The sequence below is a fragment of the Ochotona curzoniae genome, unplaced genomic scaffold (genome assembly GCF_017591425.1).
Source record: "Ochotona curzoniae isolate NIBS_2020 unplaced genomic scaffold, NIBS_Ocur_1.0 contig_2599, whole genome shotgun sequence".
Classification (NCBI taxonomy): domain Eukaryota; kingdom Metazoa; phylum Chordata; class Mammalia; order Lagomorpha; family Ochotonidae; genus Ochotona; species Ochotona curzoniae.
Window position 1 is genome coordinate 9,193,464 of NW_024465520.1, and position 25,523 is coordinate 9,218,986.

General features: G+C 41.0%; 1 protein-coding gene across 1 annotated transcript; it reads left to right on the forward strand.

The window, feature by feature from the left end:
• The first annotated feature begins 16,612 nt into the window (after positions 1 to 16,612).
• P2RY1 (purinergic receptor P2Y1) lies at positions 16,613 to 22,686 on the forward strand. Its single transcript, XM_040974828.1, has 2 exons — positions 16,613 to 18,356; positions 19,026 to 22,686. Exon 1 carries the CDS (start codon positions 17,197 to 17,199, stop codon positions 18,316 to 18,318), a length of 1,122 nt encoding a protein of 373 aa, XP_040830762.1. The 5' UTR covers positions 16,613 to 17,196; the 3' UTR covers positions 18,319 to 18,356; positions 19,026 to 22,686.
• The last annotated feature ends 2,837 nt before the right edge of the window (positions 22,687 to 25,523 follow it).

Sequence of the window (25,523 nt, forward strand, 5' to 3'; positions counted from 1 at the left end):
TACTTGAAGCAGCACAAGTACTTGTGCCTCTGCCATCCAGGTGGAAGGTTTGGGTGACTTTCCCAGCTGCTGGCTTCAGCCTGGCTCCTTACTGGCTGCTGTGGCCATTAGGGGGCTGGAAGATCTCTTTCTCTCTGTCTCTTCTCTCTCCATTAGCCTGTATTTTAAACAAATATTTAGAAGCTATCACTATATCCTAAGTTACTCAGATTTTCTTCTATACTATCTTCTAACAGTTTTATAGTTTTGTGTTTTCATTCAGGTAGGATGTATCTAGAATTACTTTTTATGAAGAGTGTAGGGTCTGTTTTTTATTGTTTTTTTTTTACATGTGGGTGTCTAGTCTTTTCAGAACCATGAAGAAGGAACATTTCTCCATTTGTTTAGTTTTTAGACTTCATTCATTAAAGTTTTGTGATTTTCCTTACCCATAAGTTGAACGTATTTTGACAGACTTATAATTAAGCATTTAATTTTCAGAAGCTGCAAAAATAAAAGAACTTGCGCTTTAAATTTCAAATTTCAATTGTTTATGCATGGTTTATGGGAAGGCAACTGAGTTATGTATAACTTTGTGTCTCGCATCCTGTCATAATTTATTCTTAATTTTTGGTTGTTATTGTTGGTTTTTTTCCAGATTCTCTTCATAAATGATTTTGTTATTGAACAACAAAGAGTTTCATTCTCACATTGTTAATGCAACTGAATAAGAAAAAAGAAAAGTACATGTTTTGGAAGGAAAATAAGCCTGTCTTTGTTCCTATTATTTGCTTTACTACTATTTTCCTTTTGATTTTTTTTTGATGCCCCATTTCTTGAACTTTTTTATTTGTTTAATTAATTTATTTTTTAATAATCTTACTTAGTTGGTTAGTGTACAACAGGTCAAGGGTAACTGGATGGAAGTGGGTAATACCATTGTTTCCACACTGATATCATTTTTTTTTCCCTGTATCTGGGCTTTAGGGGAGAAACAAAGGGAAAAGCCCCACCCAGCCTCTCACCCATCCCAGATTCCCAGTGGGAGGCGTGCTCCGAGGGTCCTTCTCAAGCAGTTTTGATAGTTGAACAGTTCTGGATTACTGCTAATCTCGCCTTTCCAATCACTATGAAACCTATTCAGAGTACACTGGCTAACATAGTCTCTTCATGGTTGGGGTTTTGAGATCAGCAGTTCAGTTGAAGGGATCTCCCAAGAAACTTCATCTGAGATGATTCCAGACCTGATTCTTGCATGAATTTGCCAGTACAGGATCCGACACTGTCTGTCACCCCAATCAGCTTATGCACATACTACTACTTTTCTAAGAGTTTTTATCATCAATGAGTATTAGATTTTGTCAAGATTTTCCTATATATATTGATGTAGTCAAGTGCTATTCTTATTTAGTGTGTTAATATGCTAGATTACATTAAATAACTGATATAAACCATATTTAATTATGATGTGCCATTTTTTTTCACATCAATTAATTTTATTTGCCAATGATTTGTTGACATTTTTGTATTTGTCCATCAGAAACATATAGTTGCTTTCTTGTTTGTATATTTTAGTAACACTGGCCTTATACGACGAGTTATGAAGTTGGCTTTATGCTCTGCAGAAAGCTATTACAACTTTTTCAACTAGTGTTTAATTGAACTCACCAGTAAATCCATAAGGGCCTACTGGTTTGTGCTATTCATTGATTTAATTTTTAATAGCTACAGAGATACTAAATTTTTAGAATCATTTCTGAATAAACTGTATGTAGTTTATATAGTAATACTACTACTATTCTTCTTGAGGATATTTTGTGGTAGTGGTGTTTGTACGAGTTGTTATTTAGTATTCAGAGGAATGCAAAGTTGTAGGGATATTAATCCAAAGGTTTTCCTCATTGTGGACTTCACTCCGAGATCCCCTGGGTGGACTGATTATAAACTAGGGCAATTCACATTGGACAAAGTAGGAGGCCAGTCTGAACACTTCTAAAGAATCATATCATGAAAATCTAAAAACTTTGGATTTCATAAAGAAATTTAAATATACAGAAAGTAGCACTTTAATGTTGTGCTTGAGTAGAAAATATCGCGTTAAGGATGTGTGCATGCAAGTGTGTATTTTTTCACTGTACCAGCTGCTTGATTTGATGGGTGAATGCAATTGAAAATGCACTGGAGATTGCAGAAGTAGTGAATGGCATTAAGATCAAGGGGCAGAATAATGCACAGTATGTGAAGGATAAATTATACTACATTGATTGAGGATAGAAACTGGAATACAAACACAACAACAACACGGAGCTGTTATAAAATATCCTTGAAAAAATCATAATGAACTCTGAGAAAATATGTTCTGATAGCCCAGAAAACATGATGAAGCTTCAATTTATGAAAAATAACGAGAATACAATATTTTCTCTAAATAGGTACATATTAACTATTCCATTGATATTCTGATTCAGAAGAAGTAGCTTGTGAGAGGACAATTCAAATTCCATGTTATTAAGTGTTTATTTAGTTTACAAAGAAGCTGTGTTTAGATGCTACATGCTCATTGTCATGCAATGGGTTAACACTGCAGTCCTGTATTGAGTCTATACTTCATAACCTTGTGAGATTTGTATACCAACAGCTGAATCCTAGGTAACGTTTGTTCTATCACTCCTGCAGAGTAATTAAATTTATTCTAAAATACCTTATCCTTTAATAGAGGAGCCATAATTATTAGTAGTTATTAGTACCAGGAGCTCAAATTTCTGACAAAGAAACGTTGAGCTAGAATGAAGGATTCTTAGGGCATTTATCCTTTGAGGATAAAACAGGAAACTGATCATTGCCATAGAGGCTTGCACTATGAAATCCCAAAGTTTCTCACTGCTGCAACGCACAAAATGAGATCCCATTATTGAGAGAACAAACAGTGCTGTACACGGTAGCTCGAGAGGAGATAGTCATTTCATCCTGGAGACACTTGTGCCCCAGGGAGAACTTAGTCTTCTTAATTTGATACCATTCGTGGAAACCACTGGTGTGATCTTCAGCTCTTCAATGCTTTGTGACGAGTGGGTGCCCTTGACTCATAATCTGGAGTTTAATAAATAGTGTTTATGGTTTAATATCTGCTTTTCATATGTAATATAAATTTACTGTTATAAATGACTTTTAAAGTACTACCTATATATGCATTTATTACTCTAGCCCTAGTGAATAGTTTACTTAACTTTGAAAATAAAATTTCTTTCACTCCTACTCTTCCTTCCACCTGTTTTCTGTGATGAAGTTTACCCATCTTATGTGGTTTTCCTTTCTTGGAACAGCCTTTTTTCCTAGTCACTCATCTACAGGCTTTGCATTTCTGTTCCCACAGAGGGACTTGACTCCCCCTGATTAGGATTTTTTGATCATTTTTTCCTTTTTAATAATGCTCAATGATTTTTAATTTAAAACTGAATCTTACCTACTCTTTGTAGCTCCCTCCCTACGATTCTTCCTGTTATTCTCAGCTGTCTGGCTCCAAAATATTTTTCTAAAGAGCATCCTGTAATTAGGAGAGGACTTATCCTCGCATATTTCTCTTGCAGAACTGCCATGTTTTCTTGTGTTGGCTTTAATTAGGAGTTTGGGGATTTTTTTTTACAAAACTGTTTAATGTCTCTGCTTTGCCCTGGTTTCATTTCTTGAGTTCCTTCTTGAGCTTGTTTGTTGCTTCATCATCAAATTTAGCAGTTACTAATTCATGAACATTGGTTTACCCTACTTTTCCTTGCATCTCATTTACTTTATAGTCCATTTTTAGTGTATGATGTTGGCTTCTATCGCAATGCTTTGCTTTCCTTTGCCATTTCTATCTTCAATTTCTACAAAAGCGTGAATTTTAAGCACAACACTATGCTTTCATAATCCTTAATGATTAAGTTAGAACAAAATAAGATGCTTAAGGACTTGACATAGTAGGTGTTCACTAAGATTTGCGATTACTCTCATAAATATCTTGGTGATAACCACAGAAAACATGATCCTCTAAACTTCTTGGCTTGGCTTGCACCATTTTTTATAACCAGTATTTGTCATTATTTTCACTTTCCTTTGTTTAATCTATGGTTGGATCACCTCTTCATTTTTCACATACTTAGTTTTTTGGCACTTCTTCTTGGTTTAATGTTTCTTATCGCAACTTTTTATATAGGTTATCAATGTATATTTTTTGTTATTATTTTGTTTTATTGTAGGATTTTTAATTAATGTGTCGCACCTACAAAGTTTATGGAATTCCATGAAATTATCATTTTTAAAGTTCTATTTATTTGAAGGTCAGTGTTACAGACAGAGGGAGGGGGGAGAAAGACAAACAGAGAGTGAGTAAGAAAGAGAAAACCTTCCATCTGCTGGTTTATTCCCCAGATGGCCACCAAGGCCAGAGCTTGGCTAGGACAAAGGCAGGAATCGAGAATGTCTTCCCGGTCTCCCATGTGGGTGGGTGGTAAGGGCCTACATATTTGGGTCATGTTCCTTTTTCCTCCCCAGGACATTGCCAGGAGGCAGGATCAGAGTGGAACAGTGAGGATATGAGCTGTCACCCACAACCCAGGGCAGCAGCCTTATTTGCTGTGTCACACGCTAACCTCATGCAATTAGTTTAACACGTGCTTATGTCATTTGTGTTTTTCATTACTTATCTTTGATATCTTCACTGCCTGTAAAGTTCCACTTTATTTTTTAAAAGATTCAGACTATATATCCCTTGAACTTCATGTGCTAGTACCTATTCTTCAGAACAGCGTAGAATCACTTAACATTCATGTCCTCTGCCATGTGGATCACTTTTCTACTGACAGTTTCTGAGTAGACAATGTTGATATACAAAACTTCAATAACTTAATGAATAAGAGCTTTATCTTTGTCTCTTATTGGAAAAAAATGTGGTTTATCTGATTTATATTCATAACCTAAACGTGTCTGATGCCCTATGATATCCATTTAGGAATCTGTGCTTCCAGCTTCCCTATACAGAGCTTTTCTGTATTGTTGCATTAAACTCCTGGCAACTGCACCAGGCTTTCCTGGTTACTAATGCCAGGAGACTCTAGTTTTCCTTGCCCATTTTGTTATTACTGGTATTCTTTCACTGTGAGGAAAACAGTCAAACGTGTACATAATTTTGTAGGAAGTTTGGACACAATTGCACATGACCCCAAGTTACAATACACACATAAGTAAACACTGACATGAAATAACTGAAGGAAGAAATCTTTGGATCACAGTATGTTCATAGTGATTGGACTGGAAAACGGAGTCTTGGTTTTCCTACATCTGTAGATATGTGCTTGCAGGTGCGTGTCACTTATGTAGAGCATTTATTTCCCTTTAGTGGTAATCACACCTTCTCAGATAATTTTTGTTAAAAATTAAACACATTTTAAATGATTGTTGAGCCTTTTTATTTCTTGGAACTTCTAATAGTCACCATTATGTTAGCAGAACATAAAACAAGTCGATTCAGAGTCCGTAGACAGAGTTTAGCACCTTCCATGAAACGATGAACGCTCTCCAAAAGTGGCATCATCTCACTCATGTCCTAAAGTCTGAAAAACCTTTCAGTCCCTGGCTAAAGGTTAAAACCTTTCATCCCTTGGTTCTGTCAGCTCGGAAGTGTATCCACAGCTTTTTAACCTGATTTTGGATTGCCCACAAATGCTTGAAGTAGCCCTTTTCATACTTCCCTCACTGTAGGACTACAACAAATCCCCCTCATTCATTTTTCAGTCCTGCTTATTTTTATCATGCGTATATACACACAAACACACACGTGCATGTGCATAAAAAAAGTTCATGGCAAATGAAGTTAGAATGCATTTTTGTTCTGGCACTAACATTTCCCCAAGGACTTTGTGAGACACCTGAGACCATGCACTTGACATTATGTTTATACTTTTTCTTTTGGCATGCTCATCAGTGATCTGAGGTCTGAAGTTATTTTTTTTTTTTACATTTATTTATTTTTATTGGAAAGACAGATACACGGAGAGGAGGAGAGACAGAGAGGAAGATCTTCTGTCCGATGATTCACTTCCCAAGCGGCTGCAACGGCTGGAGCTGAGCCAATCCGAAGCCAGGAGCTAGGAGCCAGGACCTTCTTCAGAGTCTCCCACGCCGGTGCAGGGTCCCAAGGCTTTGGGTCATCCTCAACTGCTTTCCCAGGCCACAAACAGGGGAACTGGATGGGAAGCAGGGCCGCTGGGATTAGAACTGGTGCCCATATGGGATCCTGGAGTGCGTGCAAGGCGAAGACTTTAGCCACTACACTATCACGCTGGGCCCGACCTGAAGTCATTTTAATGTCAAGTTGTATCCTGAAGTTTTGCTTTGTTGAGGCCTTTTGGAAATTGATCATCCCTTACACGATTTTTTTTTTCATGACAAATTTGTCTTTAACCATTTATTCCATTTCTTTGGTCTCCTCCTATTTACACATTTATATTTAATTTCCTCATACTTATATAACTCCTGTTGTGTCATTGGATACCATATTCCTCATAAACCAATCCCTCAAATATCCTTTTTTTCACTTACTGTATTTAATACTGTGCATTTACATCTTTGGGATATCTGTTTTCTCCAGTCCTTCCCTTCCCATCTGCATTTGTTCACTCCAAGTGCCTCATTCTAACCTGGTCATCTCGCATGTTAGGAGACTCACCCTGCTTGCTCCTACCACTTGCTGGTTTACAGAGCCATCCCTTGTCCCTCGTGCCGTAGGTCTGCTTTCCCATGGCTTTTCTCGCCTGTGTCATGAGTCGCGGTTGCTCCATTTCCCTGTCTGTCTTGAAATGTCAATTCCATTTCCCTTCCGTTCTGTTAAGGCCCCACTTCCTTTTTCTGCTTCCATTCTGAGCAGATGTTACCAATGGAAATATTTCAATTCCCTTTTGATTGACCATGCCATTCCCTTGACTGAATATAATGGGGATCTTTTTCCCAAGAACAACTCTTCAATTTTCACCTTCTTTCTCTCTCTCCTTCCTTCCTTCCTTTCTTACCTTCTTTCTCTCTTCTTTCTTTTTCTTTCTTTCTTTCTTTCTTTCTTTCTTTCTTTCTTTCTTTCTTTCTTTCTTTCTTTCTTTCTTTCTTTCTTTCTTTCTTTCTTTCTTTCTTTCTTTCCCTTCCCTTTCTTGTTCATTCCTCGCTTCTTTCTCTTTCTTCTGTTTCTTCTAGCTTCCTTTATTTTTTCTTTCCTTTTTCTTTTTGTTTCCCTTTTGTGTTTCCTTCCTACCTTCCTTTCTCCCTCTTTCCTTTTTCTTCTTTCTCTAACTCCTTTTGTTTCTTTTTCTTCCTTAATTCCTTCTCTTTTCTTTCTTTCCTCTCTTCTTTCTCTAGCTTGCTTTCATTTCTTCTAGCTTGCTTGTTTTCTTCCATTCTCTTTCTTTCTTTCTTTCTTTCTTTCTTTCTTTCTTTCTTTCTTTCTTTCTTTCTTTCTTTCTTTCTTATGTTTCTTTCCTTCCTTCCTTCCTTTCTTCTATCCTTCCTCTCTTCCTCCCTTCTTCTCTTCTTCCCTTCTCTTTACCACCAGCCTTATCCTTAACCACTATCCCTTACCACATACTGCCTCTGTGACTTTGTATAGTGTGTCTTTAACATACTTCTGATTGTGCCTATCCTGGTAATAATCTTCATCTTTAAACAAGAATTAACTGGTCAGCAGTCCATCTCACCCTGCTTCGCCTGCCCAAACCCTGCCCAGTCTGCTGGGTTCAAAGCTGATGCATGTGTACCATTGTTTCTTGCCAAAGAAAATTGTCTCTTATAACCACAATTTCATGCCTGAGCAGAATAAAAAAGAGTTTTTCTTGTACTTTTTTTTTAAACAGTGCCTTGCTTTTCTTTTTGTCCCGAGGCACTCATTCCCTAAACCAAATTCCATTCCTCTGCTATTTTGCAGCTTGTGTCAAACTCTCTCAGCAACTCAAATTACTGCAAATGTGTCCCTTGGGTTCCTCAAAACTGAATTAATGATTACGGTCCCAGGAGCAATGACATGCCCTTGGGCTGGATCTGTGGCGGAAGCAGATTCTCCTAACATCTCAGACTGAAGAAAGCCTTCCACTTACCAAACACCAAGTGCAAAGCCTCGTGTCTTGCTTTCTCTCACAGCCTTCTGCTGCTCTTAGGGAAGCTGAAACAGATGAGACAGAGCCCACGGAGGATGGCAGTAGGCTCCCAGACCTGCCCTCATCTCTGCAGGAGTATTGGTATCTCAGTCTGTCTCTGCTGGGCCATGATCAGCATCCTGCATTCCTGGGACTGTGGTGCTTGTCACAATTGCAATTTTTCCCTTTTTAAAGATTTGTTTATTTTTACTGGAAAGGCAGATCTTCAGAGGGAAGTAGAGACAGAGAGAAAGATCTTCTATCTGGTGATTCACTCACCCATGGCTAAATGGCCGGAGCAGTGCTGATCTGAAGTCAGGAGCCAGGAGCCAGGAGCCTCTGCCTTGTCTCCCATGTGGGTGCAGGGTCCCAAGGCTTTGGGTCATCCTCCACTCTTTCCCAGGCTATGGCAGGGAGCTGGATGGGAAGTGACATGGCCAGGATATGGTTCGGCCCTCACATGGGATCCTGGTGTATCCAAGACGAGGACTTCAGCCACTATGCTATTGCACAGGGCCCCACAATTTCATTTCTTGAAACTTTTATTTTCCTATTCTCTCCAACTCGGCAATTGCATCAGTGGATTCACTGCCTTTACTAACAGAGATGATAATGATTTCATTACACATGATTTGTTACACTTTCCCTGCCTGAATTAGAGAGACAAACTTAGAATTCTCCTTCCTGTCACTCACTCAGACTTGGAGGAAAGTTCTGTTTAGCTTATCCACTTCCCTTCGAAGCCAAAGTGAAGGGGACCATGCCATTTAGATTCTTTTCTCAATCACTGGAAATTTCGTAAGGCTTTGACAAGTCATGTTGAGTCATCCCATTCAAAAAGAGCATATTAGCAGAAAGCAAGGAGAGAATTAGAACACGGAGGTAAGAAAATGGGGTGAGGAAAGCAAGTAGATGAATGGTAGACTTCTACAGAAAGTAGGAAAACTTTTTCAACTTCCTTCGCCTACTTCCTTGTGAAATTCATATTTCTGTGCCCTCCTAGTAAAACCACTTCATTTCATCAACTGGTTTGACAGATTTTGCTTTTTATATAAACGTACTCCATATTCAAAATACATTGTTTCTGAGACAAAGAATCTTTTCATTATTGTAAACGATAACAATAGTAACCTTGACAACAGTGGTTATTATTTGTTTTGAGCTTGTTCTTGTGCCAAACATTTTACACACATGAGCACATCCTCATAGCTATCTTGCAATACAGGGGTTTTTGATAATTGACAAAAACATGTTTGATAATATATCTTGTCAGAAAACCAGTAAACAACTGACCTTGAATACAGTTGTATCTTGTCCATGCTCTGATGGTTAACCATGTTTTATGAGCTAATTCAAAAATTGCATGGCAATATATGTCACACGATTCCTAAACCTCTGCAGTGTATTAATCTCGGGAGTGCTTGCAGTGTTTTAAAACCAGAACAGTAAAGTGATGTCACACAGGATTTCATAAGAGCCCGTAACTCAGAATGTAAAGGTTGAAAGTCAAGCTTGACTCAAGCACATTTGTTAGAAATGCAATGTCTTGGGGGAGGTGCAGTAGCTCAACAGGCTAATCCTCCAACTTGAAGGGCCAGCATCCCATTTGGGCACTGATTCTAGTCCCGGCTGCTCCACTTCCGATGCAGCTCCCTCCCTTTGGCCTGGGAAAACAGTAGAAGATGGCTCAAGTACTTGGGACCCTGAACCCATGTGGGAGGCCTTGAATAGGCTACGGCTTGAGACTAGCTCAGCTCCATTGGCTGCAACCACATGGAGGGGGTGAAACAGCAGTTGGAAGGTCGTCTATCTCTCTTCTGTCTGTAAATCTGTCTTTCAAGTTAAAAAAAATCTTAAAAAACAAAAAAAGAACTGCAATGTCTTAAGCCTTATCACATCCCTACAGCTGTACGCTCAGATGCACCAGGTGGGCTGCATGCATATTCAAGTTTGAGAAACTGTGCTGAAAGTAGATACTGCAGGGCAAGAGTGGTAGTGTTTCACTTACCTGATTATTATCACTGTGGTGCAGTGACTAAGATAAAGACGTAGTTGAAATATCACTTGTCCAGAGCTAAGACTGAAAGATATAGAAAAGTAACGCTGCACGGAGGCTCTGAGGTTGTTTTTAATTCTGTTAATGAAAGCATGAGAATCCATCACAATAGAATTTCTCTGCCTGAAGCATTGTGTTTTTGCTGTGCTGCTATTTTTAATTTTATAGGTAAGAGATGAACTACTTCTCCTACAGGTAAGAGATGAACTACTTCTTACGTGACCAATGAGGTTGACTCACTGGCTGCTATCTTTGGCTACTTAGTCATTTTCCAGCCCATTCTGCCAAGATTTCTGATTGTATCTAAACTGAAAGGAGCATGAAATCATTTATTCAAAAGATGGTAAGATGTTTATTTAAAATTCATTCACATTTTGAGCACTACCGCTGAAATCTTATTTTTACGTCTTTTGGAAGCTGAACTCCAAAGTCTCAACTATGGCACTAACTACTATTAACTCCAACACAGAAAATTATAAACACTAAGGACATACTGTGAGTTCACAGAACATGTGATTTATCAAAAAGAAAAAAAAAACAGGGTATTTCTTTACTTTTAGGCAGTTTGCACTTGCCGATTTAGAACTTTGGTTATATATTCAAAATATAGACATCCCCAACATAAATAACTTTCAGGATGCTTATAATTATGACAAACAACTCTCAAAGAAAGAACGTCATATTCTTAGCCTCTGTGATACCATGGAAACCCTCCATGATTTCACGATTATGGAGCAGGACCTCAGATCTGGGGTCACTGGTTTCAAAGACTTTCAGATGCACTCTTAGTTGCTGAGAGCATCTCTCTGTCTTGAAAGGAAAGCAGAGAAGCCATAGAGTAACTGGCATGTAAGACGGAATTTCAATCTTCTGTTGTAAATATTCAAAACCACGTCTTTAAAAAAGGGGAAGTCAGACACAGAGAAAAGGGAAGTGTTATCAAGAAAGGTTGATTTTGAGAGAGACTGAAGCTTCAAGTCAGAAATACAATCTTTTAGTTTCTATTTAACAAAAATGCATGTGACAGTAGTGTAAAATGCCTCAAATTCAGGACTATGGTGCCATGTGGATGCACAGACGGTAAGCAGAGATACAAGTAAATGAAAGAAAATGGTTTGTTTCACCCCCTTTTAACTTCTGGAAACAAGACACATTTCAAAGGTGAAAGATTGATGTGTGCTGGGCTTTTACATGTTTTAGCATATAACCGGATACAGATGAAAAACCTAGCTCAGTGTCGTCCACCAGTGAATAAGCGCTCCATAAGGATATTACTCCGAGAAGGGATCACACACTAGGGCATCTCACCACATCCTGGACGCCAACTCCCTCCACACACACGCCAAGTCAAGCATACATCATTGAAGATGCTCAGAGAGATTTCCAAAGGTCTCTACTCACCTCGTGTCCAACTTGCTGACTTTTTTCTTCCCCTTTCTAGGCACGATTTCCCCCCTCTCTGTTCTGTTCTCCTTCCTCTCTCTCCCTCTTCTTCACTTCCCTTTTCTCTGAGTTTGTGTTCCCTTTGTCCTCTCTTATCCTCACTCCAACCTCGCATCAAGCCTGGTGTTTGTATTCTGTGTCCTACATCCCTGCTCTGATTCTTAATAAAAAATACATTTCAGGATACTTAATGATTAGACCCATGACATGTGTATAATTTGCAAGAGTAGCTGGGCCCTCCTTGGCACAGGAAAATGCTTTCATTTTTTCTCAGCGTTCCCTCTTTCAAATCCTGTTCCACCTTAGCCCTCTCACCTTCTACCTCACTGGAAAGCATAAGCTGAGAATTCCTGAGCCGTACTTTCTTTCCTGTTTCTTGGAGGAAACTTCCCCAACACATATCTTGTCCCTCCTCTCCTAAGTGAGGGCTTCATTTTCCCGCTACTGCACAATTGTGATGGCTGTCCTGTTGGCTCTTTCCTCTATCACATGTCCCCAGAACTAGACTTAGCACTTCCGTCATGCTGTTTATTTTACCAAATCTTGGGATTTTTTTTTATTCTTTAAAAAAATAGGATATTTTATTTGTACATTTTGAATTAAATCAACGTTGCCTTCCATCTTATGTATTTCTGCACCTCTATTGCAACTATTAGTCTTTCCTCCCTCAGTAGTTGTTGAATTTTCTGCAATTTTGTAGAAAAAGAAGACTTTCTGAAGATGGCGATGAGGGATCAGCACTGCAGTGTAGTGCATAAAACCGCCGCCTGCGACACCAGCATTCCAAACTGATGCAAACTTGCATCCCAGCTATTCAGCTTCTGATCCAGCTTCTGAATCATGGAAAAGCAGACGGCCCAAGTACTTGGCCCCATGCCACCCGCAGGAGAGACCTGAAAGAAGCTGCTGTATCTTTGCTCCTGGTTTCTGCGTGACGCTGCCTTTGCTCTGGCGGTCTTCTGGAGAGTGAATCAGCAGATGGAAGGTTCAGTGTGTGTGTGTGTGTGTGTGCGCGCGCGCCTGTGTGCACCTTTCTAGTCATTGCTACCATTTAAGTAAATAAGTAAATCATAAAAAATTTGATGATGAGAATTTTTGTAAATAGGAAGTCAGCCATTTGCTTAAGAGTCTAAAGCTGAAATACATCTTCCCAATAATTGTCTTTCTTATATATGAATTGTTACATATCTTTTTAAAAGCATATGTTGAGAAGTATGGTATTTGCGAAGCTACTGAAATATTCCCTGACTTATAAACACCTTCAAGTATAGGCTCCTATTTTTTCTGCCTTAAGAGAGGCATTCTGAGCATAATTGTCTCTGCCTCATAAAACTACATTAAAACTCACTAAAACTTCACTTCTTCATTAGTGTCCTGTGCTTACCTGTAGTTCATCAGTGGAATGTGGTTGAGTGTGTGGGATTTAGAGACACATTTAGGGACTTAAGTTTAAAACTGTGCGTAAGTCGTTTCATTTCTCTGTGCCTTCTTTCATCAGCTCCATAATGGAGATGGAATTGCCACTTGTCAATATAGGAAACTTTCTGGATTCAAGAAGATAAGGGTCCTTTTTTTAATGAATGGAGGACTACATACGTTAAAAAGACTATTACTATTGCTCTACATTACCATTTTGGTTTATGATGTACAATTCCTTCTGCTTCCAACTACGTTGTCAGTCTCTTAGATCAGGGCGAAAAGGTATGATACCATCCCTCACTCAACCCAAAGGCCACAGGGAATGCATTTATAGCAAAGGACAGATTAACAAGGGAGAAGAATTTACAGGAAATCAACTCTTTGGGGGAAATCCAGCAAGGCCTGCTTGTTCAGATTCCCGGCTTCTCTGTGCTGATTTTCAGGAGACTTCCAGGGACAAGAAAAGGGAGGGAGTGACTTTTGTAAAATCTCATGGCTGGCTTTGGGGGAAAGAGACTCTATATGACTCATCTTGTCCAAGAGGAATTCAAGTTTTGGGAGAAAAATGGCAGGAAACAGGATTCTCGATTCTTCTAATGCTCTTTCATTTGACGTACTTTCCGTCACAAAGTACCATACTTTGGGGTATCATATTATGAACCCCAGAACATGGTGACTCCAGTACAAATCAAATTAATACAGAATGTTGGAGAAAAGTCACTCACTCAAATGTACAGCAGGTATCTCATTTATTTAGGTCATCTATAAACTCGTATTTTGCTTTTTCCTTCATGAAATCTAGTTCAATGCTTTGCAAGTAGAATGTGAACAACAATTGACTATTGAATACCAATCACTTGTTCTCATAAGGCACAATTTTGATTTAAAATACAACTTAAGCATATTTATTACAGATAGGTAGTTGGTGCTGAATGTAAATGTCAGTGTTGACAAACCATATACTTTTTAAAGATTTATTTATTTTTATTGCAAAGTCAGATATATAGAGAGGAGGAGAGACAGAGAGAAATATCCTCCGTCTGATGACTCACTCCCCAAATGACTGCAATGGCTGGTGCTGCATTGATCAGAAGCCAGGAGCCAGGAGCTCTTCCTGGCCTCCCACGTGGGTGCAGGGTCCCAAAGTTCTGGGCTGTCCTCAACTGCTTTCCCAGGCCCCAAGCAGGGAGCTGGATGGGAAGTGGGGCTGCCGCGGTTAGAACCCGTGCCCATATGGGATTCCAGTGTGTGCAAGGCGAGGACTTGAGCCACTAGGCCTCAGCGCCGGGTCCCCAAAGCATACACTTAAAAATTTTTTTAAATTCTTTTTATTTTGAATTTTATATTACAATTCCATAGGGCCTGGAATTTCCCTCCCTCCTCCCAAATTCCCACCTCCTGATTGATTTTCCCAATGTTATTACAATAGTATAGTCCTTCATAAGCAGTCATAAGTCCATCAGTCTGTAAATTAAGCGCATCCCGACATTGCTGGTATAGACAATGCCAGATAGTCCAGCATCCTATTGTCAAGATATGTCCTACAGTTTCACTGGGAGTCTTTGAAGTAGAGATGCACACACTTTTATCAATAAAAAAAAAATCTGTGGTGCACAGATTTCTACTGTAAATTTCTAGCAAACGTTCATTTTTAAAATCAAAGTTCATAATGGTATTTGGTGTAAGGGTACACTTGAAGAACACATTATGAGTTAATGCATTTGCAACAGACTTACTGCTGAGGTTACATACTGCTTAGGTTGCAAATGACCAATGCAAAGGAGTAAGGAGTTAAGCCCTCTTGAGTGTCCTTGGAAACCTTAATGGTTTTCCTTGCTCCCTTTTCCATCTTAATGGACAACCCACCCCAGTCATACCATCCCAGTCCATTTAAAATGCTTCACATGAGACTCGGAAATGTTGAATCATATAATTTGGGAACTGGAAGGAAACAAAAGATAAGACAGTTTTCAATGCAGCAATATTTATTTATTTATTTATTTATTTATTTATTTATTTATTTATTTATTGTCTATTTGCTCTAATTTTATAATCGTGCCTCCCACCGCTTGCTTCATCACAACTCACAGTGCCCGTGCGTTCATCCCAAGTGCATGGGTACGACCCGCGTGCCGTCATTCGCACTGCTCTGCAGGATGCCTGAGTCTTGTGGGATATTACTCTTTGTGGTATCAAAGCCCAGGGGCTGGTGGTGGTTTCCCTTGGCGTATGTTTAAAGGAACACTGCCATGTAACGTTTGGGACCAGAAAGCCGCCTTTAGAGTTTATATTTTACAGATATTTTCCGCATGGATGTTTTCTTCTCCGGGAGGAAAGTCATGATTCATAGGTCATATTAAGCAGATTATTGATTAGTAAGTTCTCAAGAAGTGCTAGATTCATGGCCATTTAATTACGTCCTTTAGTAGCTAATAATTCATTCCGTTTACAAGTCAACTAATTCAAAACTTTTCTGAGGTGCAGTGCTTAAAATGCTGACACAGTAAACAGAAAGAAGCTGTCAAATAAATATAGTAATTAACCCTGTACAGTCTTAAAATTCTTACCGGAGGTGTGTTTAACTATTTAACTTAAAGAAATAGAATAATTAATAAAACCCCAAGCCATACCTTTATCACTTCGGGGTTTAAAATGCTCCTTTTATGATTCTATATAAAGCTTTACTGAATCTCCATCTTATTACCCGAAGGACTGATTTTGAATTATTTCTCCATTTCGGTCTCTTGATCGTTAATTAAAGGGTTTGGTATCAAGTCAAATTGTGCTGAAGCACGGTTGAGTTTCAAATAACAATATTTTTACAAGGCGCTTCTAGAAATTCTCACGTTCATGTTCTAATGAGGACGGCTCATTCGCATTTGGTTAAGAACCAGAGGAGGACAGAAAAGGACTCCCCGCCCGCGCTCCAACCCTCACTCCGGGCGGCTCGCGCCCTCTCCGAGTAGCAGGTTCCTACTTGTGCCGGGAAAAGCGCGGCGCTCCGCACCGTCAGGGCGTTCCCAGAGAAGGGCTGCTGGCTGCTGGGCGCCTGCCAACACCTGGCGCGGTTCTGGGGTGGGGGACACTGGAGACTTGCGCCGGGCTCTGGGATTACGCGCAGAAGGCTCGGTGCCGTCTCAAGGCTTTCCTGTGTGTCAGCAACTTCACTTTGCCCAGATAGCCGGCGGAAGAGCCTGAGAGCGCTCGCGGGCCAATCGCTCGCCAGCAGCCAACCCCTGCCCGAGCGCGCACCCCTTGCTCTCGCCGCCAACTCCGGGAGCTGCTGCGGCGGGGCACTGGCTGAGCGACCCAGGGCCTGGCGAGGACCTCCACCCTCGCAGACGCCACCGGGCTCCCGGACAGCGCCGGCGGGCCGCGGGCAGGGCCGGGCACGGGCACGCCCCTCGCCTCCCCGCGGAGGGCCGACTCGCCCCGGTGCCCAAACTCCGCCCACCCTCGCCGGGAGCTCGGCGCTCCCGCCTGCCTCCGGCACTCGGGGCCGAGGCTGGCCTCGGGAAGGGCCCCTGAGCGGCACGGACGGCCCGCAGGAGGCCCATCCCGAGCGCTCGGGTCGGCGGCCCCACGCGTGCCCATGGCCCCGAGAGGCTGAGCGCATGGACTGGGGCTGTGGACGGAGACCTCCGCGAGGCGCCGCGAAAAGCCGAGCTGCTTTCTTCTAAGGTAGGCAGATATATGCCTGGACGAAGTTGATCTTTGGGAGGAATAGGCTGGGGTGCGCCTGCCCCGTGCCCGAGCGCGGACTAGCGAGTTTGCCTTGACCTTGCTGCGTCTCGGGCGCGCTCTGCAGCGCGGACCCGCGGCCCCTCAGGAAAGCGCAGTCGGAAAGTTGTCGGCCGGTGGCGGTGCCCTTCGCGCCCTGTTGTGTAACCGCGGCGCCGCCAGCCCGACCGGGAAGTTGCCGTCCCGCCTGGCAGCCCGGTTCGGTCGCGACCCCCAGCGGATTTCATGGCCCGCAGCCGGCGTGGTCGAGCCCCCGCGCGCCCCCTCTCTCGCGGGCATCCCAGGCGCCAGTGCACGCGCCCTTCTGCTTGCCCTTTCCTCCGATGCTCTCTGTGCCCCCTGCTGCCGCCGCCACCTTCTTGTTGCCGTTCGTCCCTTGGAGCTGCTGCCTAAATCGGAAAGGAGAGAATGACTGAGGTGCTGTGGCCAGCTGTCCCCAACGGGACTGACCCTGCCTTTCTGGCTGGCGCGGGCTCGCCTTGGGGAAACAGCACAGTGACTTCCACCACCGAGGTGGCCGCTTCCTTCACATGTGCCCTGACCAAGACGGGCTTCCAGTTCTACTACCTGCCGGCTGTCTACATCTTGGTGTTCATCATTGGCTTCCTGGGCAACAGCGTGGCCATCTGGATGTTCGTTTTCCATATGAAGCCGTGGAGCGGGATCTCCGTGTACATGTTCAACTTGGCGTTGGCCGACTTCTTGTACGTGCTGACCCTGCCAGCACTTATCTTCTACTACTTCAATAAGACCAACTGGATCTTCGGGGATGCTATGTGCAAACTGCAGCGGTTCATCTTCCATGTGAACTTGTACGGCAGCATCTTGTTCCTCACGTGCATCAGCGCGCACAGGTACAGCGGCGTGGTGTACCCGCTCAAGTCTCTGGGCAGGCTGCAGAAGAAGAACGCCATCTACGTCAGCGTGCTGGTGTGGCTCATCGTGGTGGTGGCCATCTCCCCCATCCTCTTCTACTCGGGCACCGGAATCCGGATGAACAAAACCATCACCTGCTACGACACCACCTCGGAAGAGTACCTGCGAAGTTACTTCATCTATAGCATGTGCACCACCGTGGCCATGTTCTGTGTGCCCTTGGTGCTGATTCTGGGCTGTTACGGGTTAATTGTGAGGGCTTTGATTTACAAGGACCTGGACAACTCGCCCTTGAGGAGGAAATCCATTTACCTGGTGATTATTGTGCTCACTGTTTTTGCTGTGTCTTATATCCCTTTCCATGTGATGAAAACCATGAACATGAGGGCCCGGCTGGATTTTCAGACTCCGGAAATGTGCGCTTTCAATGATAGGGTGTATGCCACTTACCAGGTGACCAGAGGTCTGGCAAGTCTGAACAGTTGTGTGGACCCCATTCTCTATTTCTTGGCAGGAGACACTTTCAGGAGGAGACTGTCCCGGGCGACCAGGAAAGCTTCGAGAAGAAGTGAGGCAAACTTGCAATCTAAGAGTGAAGACATGACCCTCAATATTTTATCAGAGTTCAAGCAGAATGGAGATACCAGCTTGTGAAGACGCAAGAATCCCAAACAGCTCACTTTTGTAACATGGTAGGATGCTTAACCAGAACCAAGTACTCCCTCCTTCTACCCCACTCCTTCCCCCGTGTAATTGAACTTTCTATAACGTTCAAAAAATGCAAAGCCTCAAGTAGACAGTGTGAAGAAATGCCCACATCCACACCCAGTTTGGGTTTGCACTCAGTCTTTATTTCTGATTAGAAGTGTGTTTAATAAAACTGAATACCTAGTTAGACACTATCTCTCTGCCTCTACATTTACAGGCTCTTCTGTTTAAAGCGTGTATGCACATGAGGACCGGGGCTATTTCCACATGAATCATTTCTTCATCAAACCTAGTAGCCATTTGAAACTTGAGTTTGTTGTCTTTAACAACCTGTGATAGGAAGAAATTGAACTGTATTCTCAGAAACATCTAACCTAGCATAGCAAAGTACTGAATGCCATTCATTCACTAGCAGCTGAACAGACCTTCCTGGATGTCATGTCTGGTGTAGCTCACTGAGCTGCTTTGGGGCTGAATAGAAAGAGTCAAAAGGATTTAAAAGCCTGAAAAGGGAATATTTTCCAGTTATTTCTAGAAAACCATTCAGTGTGTGTTGGGTGTGAGATGATTGATGGGAGAAGCCAGCAAGTACTATTCTGCTGGTAAAATGCATTCAAGACTGTTGAACTGCACGTTTTCCTTCTTGTCCATAGCTTGAACTCTGAGACCTCCAGCAATGAAGAGCGTTTACTTACGCCACTGCCGTGCAAAGCCTTGGGACTCTGTTCCAAAACCAGTGCTCAGTCACATCTGTAAAAACGGTTTCAAAAATCACAGATAACTTGCAGACCAAAATTGAAGTGAAGTAGAGCAGATGTTAGCAAGTCGGGGGGTGTTGAGCAGAGGAGTATTTTCAGAAGATGAGCAGCTGTCAGGCACCCGCAATGCACAGCTTACAAGTTTACTGTCCAGTGTATGCAGCAATGTAGAGTTGGGGGAAAGCTTTTCAGTATAAGAACTTTATTTTAAATTAAAATCACCATGGAAGAGGTTCTTTTTTTTTTTTTCAAAGTGCTTGAAAACATTAAATGAAATGCTGAAACGAGAAAAAGGCAGTTTGTACTGCTTATGTTAATATCATGAAAGACTGCAGGAGTTTAATGAATCTTACATCCTGCTATTGAAAAAGAAAATAGAAAGACAGTGACACCAGACAAATCAAAGCACCTGCTGTACCAGAGTGCTGAGAAGCGATCTATAGAAGACGCCAATTCCACACAAAGAGAAGAGAACTGGTTAATCTTTTTGGGGGGTGAGTGGCGTGGCAATTAATTGCAAATTCTCTGAAACTTTTCAATGGCTATTAAATTATAGCCAGTGAAACTGTCAAATTTATATAGTGAGAATTAGGAGATAGTTTAATTGCCCCAAACAGCAAATCCAATGTCACGAGATTTTTTGATTGTGAAATCTAGCCCGGCAAAAGCTATTGCCAGAGTTTGCACGAGACAGTGAACTAGCTCATTTGAAAGAACCTTGTAAGAAAAGCTGTGCGGCGCTATATATTAAAGACAGAAAGAATCTGAACCCATAATGATGGGGAATTTGGGGCTTGCTGTCAGTTCATGAAATTCCCGAGTGGATTGAAGCTTTCCAAGACCTTCGCTGTTGCTTCAGGTAACCAAATTTCCAGCCAATAAGATCAAAGAAGAAAATCTGCATCCTGCCTCCTAAGCGCTTGTGCTTACATTTTCAGGCTTAATTTATAAGTATCCCAGCACAATCAAGTAGAAACCTTGCACACCTCATTTTGATAAGAGAGAGGATTAGCAAAATTCTTACGGGGGGAGGATTATAGACAACCTTATTTTAGAATCCTCAAGCACAAAATCTAAAATACATGGGTATTATATTGACCCCTTCAAACATGTTAAGTAAGACAAGATCAAAATTTCCGAACTGATCCAGATGGAATTGCGAGAGTCTATACCATACTTGAGCTCACAGTGGAATGCTACATGTATCTACTATTGACACAGTTTAGTTTTTTCCCATCAGGTCTCGGGATGCCTAGCCTGAATTAGAGTGTTAAGTATCTTGTTTCAGGTTTCAGGGAGCCTTCTTTGGGGATGTGTGTGTAGAGAGGAGAAAGGCCCTATCTACAAATGCCCTTTTACTACTTGGCATATTTTCTTCTTCAAAGTATTTCTTCGATAGCGTTGTCCATCACTCAGTGGACAATGAGGAAATGTGAGTCGATGCCAAACAGTAGCAAGAACCATCTTGCCAACTTCTTCCAAGCCAAAAGAAATCTCTGAAAAGATTTATGCTGGGAGTGAAAGTACTCAGAAAGTCAGGAGTGACGTAGTGGCTGAGAAGCTGATTCTTGCCATATGAAGAAGATACAAGTAAGCATTTGAGAGTAAACGCAGAATTCTCTTGTCAGTTAAATGAAAGAACAGCTTCAATCATAGGATCTGGCAGCTGGCTAGATTCTGTACTACCAACATATGTGTCATGTCAAGTTCGAGGTTTCTGTTACTTGCACATTGACATCTTTGAGTCTGTGGGCCTCAATTTGTGTTTACATTGAAGACATAAAATCCTCAACTAGTAAAATATAGCAAGCAAGTCCACATTCTGAATGAAAACCATGACCTGTGACTTGGCCAGCCGTAGGACTCTTGACCCTTTTGCATCAATGTTACATGAGTGGCAAAGGTTAGATGACACCCACTTGTTGTGGCATTAGGGAGAGTGATAAAGCAGGAAAACTGGGCATCCGGGAGGACATGACATACACCACCCTGATTTCCAGGACGCCATAGTCTCTGGTTAGAGGTTCTTGTACAGTTTGTCAATTATCATCTGGGACTGTGACCTCTCATTTTTTTCCCTGTCTCCTCAGACAGGACATTGAGCTGTCTGTGGGTACTGCAGTTGTCAGTAACCAAAATAAGATATTTGTTAAGATCTGTGAAGACTTTTACTTTGCTGGTCAAATTGTATCTATCATTATGGTATTTATTGTTGTAACTCAGAGTCCTTCAGTTGTACAGTTAAAAAAACTTCTTGAAAGATGCAACATACTGATGTATAATATATTTATTGCAATATATAGCATTAATAGATCATCTGTTGTATTTTACAAAGTATATAGTACATAAATAAGTGAGAGTCGTATATTATAATACTTTTAAGATACCAGTATTTTGAAGTGTATACAGCTTTAGGGTTTTTTTTCTTTCTTTTTTTTTTTAGGTCTAAAATACAGAAACTTGTTTCCTGCTGCAAATCATTGACTTCCCTAGAGATGTGTTGGCATGTTCACCTTTTAATTTAAAATTACTTGGGTATAGCCATGATTTGGAAGCAGGCTGTCATAAAATAATGAATATAAAGTATCTTAGATTGGTTCTATATTGTGTATTTTTTCCATATTTTACAAATAAGTTGATATTTCCTTCTTTTGGGAAATTTAGACCTGTGCTACCGGATATGTTTAGTGCATCCACTTCTATAGGCAAAAGGCTTTTATTACATTGGAATTTGATCTCTTCAGAATTCCAGTGGGATGGGCATTATAGATACAGAAGTAGAATTTAAGGAAAAGCTGTAGGGAGCCAGAGAAAGAGAAACGGGCAGCTGGTTGCAATCCCTCACTTTCTGCTCAATTCTTAAATGGTTGTGCTTGTTTGTAAAATGAGATAGTATAGCATTAATTTCTGTAAGATGAAGTCTTTAAAATAACACTACCAAGAAGTTCAGAAGTGCTGTTGGTTTTAACCTTTTATCTTTGCTCAGCTGATGACGTGACGCCCAAGTTTTATAGTGAAACTGTATATTTGGCTGCTGTATTCTGTTACAGTTTTTATTGTACATTGTATTATACATAATCCCAAATTCATATGAAGGTGAATATATGTTACATATCAACATTTGTGAAATTGAATTGTATTATGTTTAACTGCTTTTGCAAAAACGTTTATTTTTATATTGTATGTGACTTTCATATAGACAATTGAACTAGATTTCTTTGTGATTAATAGTGCCATTGAGTAAGTGATGATGGAAACAGTGTTACTTGACATTTTGAGCTTTCTCAGGTTTATCTAAATTAGTGGTAGCTGAACAAAATCCACAATAACTGTGCATAAATATGTGTTCATAGGAAGAAAGCACATTTCCTATAATAGCATTGTATTGTTCGCATGCATGAGTATATGGATATGTGTGTGTGAGAGAGACATGTCAGACAGCTTTGCAGATATGCTATGTATAGTAACAGCAGAGCTTCCTAATTGTAGCCACTAGAAGTGTACTTACCCTAGATAATCAAAATTCAAAATGTCTCAATAAAACTATGAAAAATGATTTGGCGTTTTGTATTGTATTACTTTCAAGTGTCTCCAAATTTTAACACATTATATTACACAGACTAACAAATACTGTAGGAAACTCAAAAGTAACTCGAGTATTTCAATTGGGTACAGACTGGATTTCAAAAACTCTATTCTCAAGGGAGGAATCTTACTGCAAGATAATTGATGATATTATCATTATTTATTTGTTATTTAACCAATAGAGATGTGATGTAGTTCTTTAAACCAAAATACTGACAGCTGTGTTATATATATTTTCATACTCATGTTCGTGTCGAAAATGTTGGCTGTTCCTTTCTCATCTGATTTTTATTTTTTTTTTAAAGATTTATTTTTATTATTTTTTCATTGGAAAGGCGGATATACAGAGAGGAGAGACAGAGAGGAAGATCTTCCATCCGATGATTCACTCCCCAAGTGAGCGCAACGGGCCGATACTATGCCGATCCGAAGCCAGGAGCCTCTTCCGGGTCTCCCACGCGGGTGCAGGTTCCCAAAGCTTTGGGCCGTCCTCGACTGCTTTCCCAGGCCACAAGCAGGGAGCTGGAAGGGAAGCGGGGCTGCCGGGATTAGAACCGGCGCCCATATGGGATCCCGGGCGTGCAAGGCGAGGACTTAACCACTTGCGCCACCGCGCCGGGCCCCTCATCTGATTTTTAATTGGGAGGTAACTGATGCTGATAATTCTTTGCATTTTCTGTTTACTGTCTTACCTGCTTCACTCCGGATTGATTTTAAGAAGTGTGTCTAGAGATGCAGTGAAAATGGATGTATACTGGAATGGAAGCATGATTGAAATGTCTTACTTTTCTGAAAAAGGAAGTGTACAAAATGCTATGTCACTCAACATTGACTCCTTTCGTAAACGCACCATTCAGACTTGACTATTTGAAGATACTCAGTTGCTGACATTAGCTTGGGTGGAGTTTTGTCGATACCCATGTATGAACGTGGGCATGAGTAGTTGAGCGAGTTTATTTAGTGCCAACATAAGTATTATAGTCATCATTAAAAGTTAAGAATTTACCTGAGAGCTTTGAGCTTCTTTTGATTTTCTAAGTAACTTTGAGTGTCAGAGAACCATTTTTTTCCGCCAGTCGACATGTGTGTTAGTTCCACCCTTCACTTTAATGAGCTGCAAAGCTGACATTCTTCAGGTTTAGAATTTTACCCCTAAATGTGATCTGAACTTCTATTTCCAAATGAAGAGCCTCTTCCTAAATTCGAGGATCTGTTATGGTTTAGAAGTCTAATGGGATGGAGCATTATAGCCACAACAAATGTCACTAGAAATCCGTGTTAGTGGTAACATTGTGTCTACTTGCTTCACTTTGCATGGTTCCATTGCTATAGGCAAGTCTCTGGACTCTCACATCCTCAGGCAGGATGGCTGCTGGAATCAGCCACCCAAACAGTACCTGTGGATAAAGTGAGGACTGTGGACTTACCGACTGACAACACTGCGGCCCCTAGGGAGTGGAACTGAGTAAGGGCTGGGGGGATGAGAGGCAGGAAGGAGCTTTGAGTGCTGCTATGAGGGCAAAACTGTGCTGCCTGTCTCATGATGTTGAGAATCCACCTGTGTGAGAGCAGAAAATAATCCACGATAGAATAAAGCAGAGACCTTGCATTTGGTCCCATCCCATCACTGACTTGCAGTTGAGTTTTCACATGTTGAGGTTGACCTATAACACTTTCTCCAATTCAAAGAGCACAGTGTTGTTACTGCTACTGAAATGCTTCTCCCACATCCCAAGACTTCAGTGTGCCTTTGGATCTTCAAATTTGTGGGTTATGATCAACACAGTAAAAACATTCAATGGAATAGAACAAAACAAATTGGAGTTCCTATCTTGGTGAGTAGACTTTGTGGAATTCAATTTCAGGCTCACGTGCACACACATAACACGATACATATATATTTGCATGCACTTCTGTTTTGGATTACAGTGAGATTGTATTTCCTATATGGATATGGTAAAAAAAAAATCTACTGCTCTACTCAATAGAAAATGATATGTAGTTAAAAGAAGTTTAAAGGATGAAAGATTATTTATCAAAACTATTTTATTTTGAAGGTTATGTATTTATTTAAAAGATAGAGCTAGGGAGAGAGATTTTCATCAACTGGTTCACCTCTCTAATGACCTTCATGGCTAGGGTAAGGACAGGCCAAATCCAGGAGCCTTGAGTGTCACCCAAGGTTTTCCTTATGTGTAGCATGGGCCCAGGTGTGTGATTGATCCTCTGCTGCTTTGCCAGGATCCTTAGCATGAGCTGGACTGGACCCAGCACTCCTGACACTGATACTGCAGAGCGCAGGTAAGCCTGGTGCTCTGCAAAACTGGACCCCAAACGGTTTTCAATAAATACAGAGCTACTCGGTTGATAATTCTGTCACATGTTATTGATGTTCTCAATGTCTTTTAATGTTATTATCTTCAGTTTCTGGCTGAAATTTTCAAATAAGTTTTGATTTTCTTCTGTTTAATAATGTAATAATTTTACATATTTGTGGGGTACAGGGTGGTATTTCAACATACAATGAAACATGAACATGGTTAACTTTCATTTCTGTTTTTCTCTCATTTCTTTGGGATCTCTGAATTTTTTTTAGTTATAAATAAAATACATAATGTTGAATGTTAGTCACTGCTGTGTCCTGAGGGACCCCAGGATTTATTCCTTTTATCTGTCCGTGTTTTAACTACTCACTCTTTCCCATTCTGCTCATTCTACTAATCACGATTTGACATTCAGAGTGACTTTTTAAACTATGACGTAAGAAAACATGTGGCATTTGTCTTTTCTTGGTCTGGCTTATTTCAT

Bases quoted from the DNA above. Each gene is read 5' to 3' on its own strand.
- P2RY1 (XM_040974828.1), top strand. From the start codon at position 17,197: ATGACTGAGGTGCTGTGGCCAGCTGTCCCCAACGGGACTGACCCTGCC.